Source organism: Salmo salar, chromosome ssa14, assembly GCF_905237065.1.
Source record: "Salmo salar chromosome ssa14, Ssal_v3.1, whole genome shotgun sequence".
Classification (NCBI taxonomy): Eukaryota; Metazoa; Chordata; class Actinopteri; order Salmoniformes; family Salmonidae; genus Salmo; species Salmo salar.
In genome coordinates this window covers 36,295,692-36,302,675 of record NC_059455.1, presented here as the reverse complement: position 1 = coordinate 36,302,675, position 6,984 = coordinate 36,295,692, and the positions used below count along the sequence as shown (strand labels likewise).

The window sequence follows — 6,984 nt, the reverse complement described above, 5'->3', positions numbered from 1 at the left end:
ATGCACTACCTTTGCATTCAGTATCATTGTGGTTCATGTGTGTATTTTTATATGTTTTTACATCTCATGTGCTCCTTGCTGCTAAACTTGAACTTGAAACTTGGTCTTAATTATGCAATCCTTACAGGAAACATCTGACTAAGCAGAAGCAGCCCCCTCCCTGACACCCCAGCCAACCTCTTCCCCACTCTAAAAGAGTTAACAATAAAACATGGATCCGGACGGAATACATCCGCTTCCTCATTTTAGTGTTTAAAAGCTGAGGCTCTGGTCAGGAGAAATTAGTCATCTCCTCCCCTCTAGCCGGTTCTAGCCCTCTGAATCAGTCAAGAACACTACAGAACATCTCAATAGCAACCATGCAGCTGTGCTACGGACCAATGGCATGCCTCACGCTCTTCCTCTTGTTAACGGCCACTGGCACTGGTAAGCACAGTCTACTCCTGTAGCGAAATTTCGGGGTATAGCCCTTGCAGGACTTCAACATACAACATCGCATCTGTTCATCCAACAAATCATATATTATGCCAGGAGACCTGAAACCATTGGCAAAATTATGGGTGTAGCCCTAATACGTATGTGTGTTATTAACTCTGTAAATACAGTATTTTCTGGAACAAAATGAGATATTACAAATATGCTGTACAGGGGAAGTTAAAAAGTTGTTCTGAACCCCATATGCTTCTTTAAATCTTCAGGAGCAGATAAGGTGCACAGCTGTTGCACAGAGGTCTCCAGGCAGAAGATCACGGTTCCTATCATCGGAGCCAGAATGCAGAAAAAGAATCCTCCCTGTGTCAAGGCTGTCATGTAAGAACCTCCCATCCCTACTAACACAGAACATGGAACGTCACAAATGAAATGTATAGGCCTACTTTGACAATCTCCAGCCAAAGGAATGAGTAAGGACGAGATTATGACAGTTGTCTAAATGTTGTCATCTTGGGTTCAACACAGCTTTGAGACTGAAGATGGAGAGATCTGCAGCCACTGGAAAGAAGCCTGGGTTCGACACACATTCATTCAGCTGGAGTAAGTCATCAATAGAATAACGAATGAGTGATCTATTAGTCAGTTATATTCATTCATATACATAGTGTAATACTTACTGAAGGCTAACTCAGTTATACTCTCCAGTTACATGGCTGGCTAGAGTAAGTGACCTGCACGAGGACCAGTACAAGGGCCAGAGGAGAAGACAGAATGTAAAAGACAGACATGGTTGAAGTTGAAATGCTAACGATGCTGCTATTTCTTCTAGAATGGCCAGAAGGTCACTGAATACACAGAACACCACCACCGCCTCCCAGTAGAGGACACTTCTTCTTCTCCTTGTTTATCAATCATCACCAACATCGTCACTGGCTGAACTTGAGGGACAGCATTGTTTAAACCTGTCATTTAAATGATCAACCTTTAAATTATGTTATTTATGATAATTAAGGTATAATTTAATCCATTTAAATATTGTGAGAAAAACTGGTGTATTTATTATTTATTTATTTCAAGTTGAAGGATTTATTGGGTGTTTAATGTGTGTGTAGGGGGCTATGTATGATTTGCAGTTTGATATGTGCTTTTAACATTCAATTAATTCCTGTGATGTATATGTGTATCAAACCTGTTTAAAAACAAAACGAAAGCCTATTTAAGCTCAAATGGAGAATTGAAGACATAAGATTTTATGCCACCATTTTTTTTAAACAAAATAAACAATATTTTACACTAATAGTGCACTTGAATTCCTTGTTATCCTTTCTTATAATCTCTCAGTCATTGCGGTTTCCTGTATGTTGTCAATTCACAATTTTTCATGGATGAATAGGCTTTATTCCATTCATTCATTGCTGCTGTTGTTCCACACTTTGGCTGCACCTCTTCTTATGGATTGTTGCCGCCATCTGGTGGATTCAATGTAGCATTGCAGCTTCAGCCTTCATGTTGATTGATATGTTTGACATTAGCTAGGTTTCCATCCAATTGGCGACAGATTTTCATGCGAATATTCAAAAATATAATAATCAGCACGTGGTTATTTACACACTGATTTGAAGTTGTTGTGAGACAGACTATCTAACTGAATTATTGGGGACTTCAATATGGTGGACGTCCAAAAATATGCTTTGTCCCAGACATAGCTACTGGAAGTAGTTTGGGAGTGGGGGTGCTGCAATTTTTCACGGGGGTGTATTATTTTTGGTTGATGAAATAGCCAGTGCAGCTGCATTTGCTTCACAAGTAAGCAGAAGTGCTGCGGGCCGAGGGATCTCACTTTTTCAATTTGAGAATACAGGGAAAATGTGTTCTGATCAATTCTAAATAAATGATTTTTAATCACCACAAGAATTTCAGGAAAAACGATAGAATTACAAACCAAATAAATATGTAGGCTACAGCAGCCAGTTAGGTAAAGGGTGGTTTCTTCCCTGTCTTCTCTCTGGCGAATGATAAGAACTGCAGAGGCTCGTTGGATGGCTTGACAACTTCAGAACGTTGAAACATATTAACAAAATTGCACCATGTCTGCCTTGATGTTCATTAAACTCCGCCGAGCTGCTGTTGCGCAGTGGAACCCAGACCGATACGTAACCACTTGGTTACAGCGACACTGTTCTGCCGAGGACACCCAAACCAGTGTGGCCACCGCAAAACCCAAGAACCTGACGCTTTCTGGAAGTTGCTGTAGCCCTGCTTGGGATATTTAGCTAAATTGTCTATTGGTTGAGAAGCAGGGAGCGTTCTAGATTGGTAGGCTATGTCAGGGTGGAATTTGGAAATGTGAATTGGGCCAAGTTGAAGGTAAAGATGCATTTAGTTTATAGTTTATTGAGATGCATGAATACACCACACAAAAAGCTTGATTTTATGGCTGTTTTAAAACAAATGTCCTGCAATTATATGTAGTAAACTAATGATTTATATTCACTACATGGTCAATTGACTTGATTATTAAATAAATTCTATGAATTGATAGTTCACCCCTCTTTTCTTTTATTCTGTAATAAGGTATAGTGTCACCATGTGTTGAAGCTAATCAAATCAAAGCTGTCCTTTTAGAGCCACGAATGGCGCTCCAATCGTTAAAAATAACGCTCACCAACATCTGTTGCCTATACGCCTAATAGTCCTCCTCATCACATTATTATTATTACAAAAAGAAGATTATCACTTCTCACAATGCTGCTCGTTTAGTAAAGTTACATCAAAGGTGAATAAATGTCTTGCAAGATCACATAACGATAAATTAGTGTTTTACATAACAGAACCGAATATAATAGCATAGTATAACAGGCCTACTTATACACCAAAAACATCACCTAATTTCTAATAAGATTGTATGATGGTTAGCTGAAGGCGAATAGTCAACAAAAAATAACATGGCCAAAACTCTAGGCAGGATGTATGCTTTGATTGAAACAAAATACAAAAAAGGCTAATAGTTTGTTAACATCATCTGCTCTATTTCGCCCACGAAACCGGAATTCAAGAAGATCGAAATGCATCGGCTATTCCCATTAAACTGATTGAGATCAATAAAATGCAAGTAAGATCTGTGGTATGTATGTAGCCGATGGTGTCCGTATGCTGCATCTGTTCCCCTCTGGCTTCATCCATCTGAGCAGAAGCCAAAATGCAACCTTCCTGTGCTCATTACGAACGGGGTAAATAATGGACCATGGACAGCTCCTCCGTTCACCCGAAGACTTGTCGCTATTTTGATCTGCCGCTGACACGTTTTAGCCTTCTTCTCCATTTACATTGCGTCATAGCCTACACTTGAATGAGCCTACACCAGGGGTAGTCAACTCTTACCCTATGAGGTCTGGAGCCGGCTGGTTTTCTGTTCTACCTGATAATTAATTGCACCCAACTAAATCAGTCCCCGATTAGAGAGGAACAATCAAAACAAGCACTGGCGCTGACTTGTAGGTCCAAAGTTGAGTTTGAAGGGCCTACACTGTAATTCATTCAATTGGACCTGATTATTTTCCAGCACCAGCATTGCAATACAATGCATGCATGATTTTTTTCAGAGTTGACATTTTTTATGAGCTACGCTACAGATGGCTACATCGGTCCACTAATACAGGACTAGTAAAGGCCCAGCAAACTACTTGCGGTCTAAGGTACTGCATCTCAGTGCTAGAGGTGTCACTACAGACCCTGGTTCGATTCCAGGCTGAATGACAACCGGCCGTGATTGGGAGTCCCATAAGGCAGTGCACAATTGGCCCAGTGTCGTTAGGGTGTGGCCGGGGTAGGCTGTCATTGTAAATAAGAATTTGTTCTTAACTGACTTGCCTGGTTAAACGAAGGTTAAATAAATAAAATATATATATTAGCACCCCTACTTCCTGCGGCTATGTACCCTTTCACAAAAAGTGTACTTCCCTCAAATTTTGTGCACAAATTTGTTTACATCCTTGTTAGTGAGCATTTCTCCTTTGCCAAGATAATCCATCCACCTGACAGTTGTGGCATATCAAGAAGCTGATTAAACAGCGTGATCATTACACAGTTGCACAGACAATAAAAGGCCACTAAAATGTGCAGTTTTGTCACACAACACAATGCCACAGATGTCAAATGTTGAGGGAGTGTGCAATTGGCATGCTGACTGCAGGAGTGTCCACCAGTTATGTTATGAATTACAATTTGTATGCAACGTTACTAATTAGAAAAACGTACAATGTGTTACGAATTGACAAAATGTACTATATGTTCCCGAATTTGCAAAACGTATGATATGTTACGAATTCTAGCTAGGTGACTAACGTTAACTAGCCGGTTAACATTAGCTAAGCTAGGAGTTAGAGGTTAAGGTTAGTGTTAAATTTAGGAGTTAGTTAGGGAAAGGGTTAGCTAACATGCTAAGTAGTTGCAAAGTAGCTAAAAAGTAGTAAGTTGTTCAAAAGTTGCTTATTAGCTAAAATCTTAAAGTTGTCCGTGATAAGATTCAAACTCGCAACGTTTAAGTTGGTAGACATTCGCGTTATAAAAAGTAGTAAGTAGTTCAAAAGTTGCTAATTAGGTAAAATGCTAAAGTTGTCCATGATGAGATCTGAACTTGCAACCTTTGGGTTGCTAGACGTTCACGTTATACACCCACCCATCCACCCTGAACAACTTAAGTAACCATCTGTCTTTATACTACAATCTATCGACATGTCACAGTGACACCGTGAAAATTATATTGTTGTCCGACATCAAACTTGTAGTTGTTTTTATGAAAAATAAACCCATCCATTTAAACATGAATTTTGTATGTGTCATTCTAGCAAACCAGGCAACTAAAACCAACTTTCTTGGGGGGGGGGGACTGTGGGAGGGGTCTCGAATGGTTGAGGGACAGCTATTGGGGAACTGTTGGGATCTATTGGGATCTTGGAGGGTTCGGGTTCACGTTTTTTGGCCTGGTGGTAGATCGGTCAATGTGCCCATGAGCAGGGCATTGACCCTGGATGCTTCTGTGTGTCACTCTGAATGGGAATCTGTTGGATGACTGGTATGATGTAGTTGTTGAGCGGCTTCACTGCAAGTATATTGTACGTTTCGAATAGTCAATAAATTAAATTTTTAAAAAAAAGAAACTTTCTAAACAATGTTTTGGTTCGTTTCTAACGTTAAGTTAGCAGGCTAACCAGTTCAAATAATAACAATATCATAACAGACAATGTCTTAACTTTAGCCTAATAATGATGGCAGTCCACAAACAAACATTTAAAGTGCATGCCGCCACCTAAGATTATGAACCCTGCCAAGATAGCCTACATGGAAGGCCTACTGTGTGTTGTTTTATTTGCATGTGTTTTCTAAATAGAACCTGTGCCTGGGTGCAGAGTACAGCTGAGACTGGAACACCAGTGTGATAGAGCCGAAGATGAAGTTTCAACACTGGACAGCTGATGACCTGCTCAACCTGAGATATCTGTTTGAGATTTTTCACACCAACAAAGAGCGCCTGCTGGACTTTGATGATTTGTGAGTGAATTCATATGTGACTTTTCCTGATGTAATGATGTGGCTACTCAGTGATTTTTTTTTTTAGCTGAAGAGGCTGTAGGTGCCAGCACATACACACAAATTCCATCCACAATAATGAGGTAGTCTTATCATGAGTCGTAGACCGTCGCTGGAGACTCCGGACTGTACACACGCACTGGTGGACGAGTGCGTGGAGCCGGCACAGGTTGCACCAGACTGATGACATGCTCCTCAAAATGCAGCATAGTCCTAGCCAACATCTCTCTCTGATATCCCTCCTCAAACTGCTCCATCGACTCCCAGACGGTCTCTGGCTCTCTCCTCGGCTCGGCCGACCGCCCCTTGTGCCCCCCCACCCCCCCCACCCCTACCCCCAAAGAAACTTGGGGTTGCCCTTGGGTTGTTTGTGGCCGCATACCCCAGCATCATCGCTGTCCTCCTTTACTCCTCGGCGACTCCCGCCAAGGAAGGGTCTCGCATCCACCTAGTATCTCTTCCCATGACCAACTCTCCTTCACCTCCTGGGCACGCTGCTTGGTCCTGACTTGGTGGGATATTCTGTCACGACCGTCATCTGAATAATTGGACCAAGGTGCAGCATCAGTAGAGTTCCACATTTTAATGATAGTGAAACTTTCAAAACAACAAAAATATAACGATCGTGAAATACGTAGCTCTCATAGGCACTCATACAAAACAATATCCCACCAGGCAGGTGGGAAAAAGGACACACTAAGTATGATCCCCAATTAGAGGTAACGAAATTCAGCTGCCTCTAATTGGGAACCATACACACACACCAACATAGAAATATAATACCTAGAAACCCCCCTAGTCACGCCCTGACCTAAAACACCATAGAGAACCCCGAGGGCTCTCTATGGTCAGGGTGTGACAATGAGGTGTTTTTCACATAAAACATTTAGTACGACTCCAATTGGACAACATAATGGTAGAGTGGTGTGGGTGTGAGTTTGCGTTGGTGTGGTGGTAACCTTC

The 6,984-nt window shown here is 41.3% G+C and overlaps 1 protein-coding gene across 1 annotated transcript; it reads left to right on the top strand.

The window, feature by feature from the left end:
- The first annotated feature begins 281 nt into the window (after window positions 1-281).
- Window positions 282-1,736, top strand: LOC106569488 (uncharacterized). The gene is made up of 4 exons (XM_014140880.2): window positions 282-426; window positions 699-810; window positions 958-1,032; window positions 1,262-1,736. The coding sequence occupies exons 1-4, from the start codon at window positions 360-362 to the stop codon at window positions 1,311-1,313; spliced, it is 306 nt and encodes a 101-aa protein (XP_013996355.1). The 5' UTR covers window positions 282-359; the 3' UTR covers window positions 1,314-1,736.
- The last annotated feature ends 5,248 nt before the right edge of the window (window positions 1,737-6,984 follow it).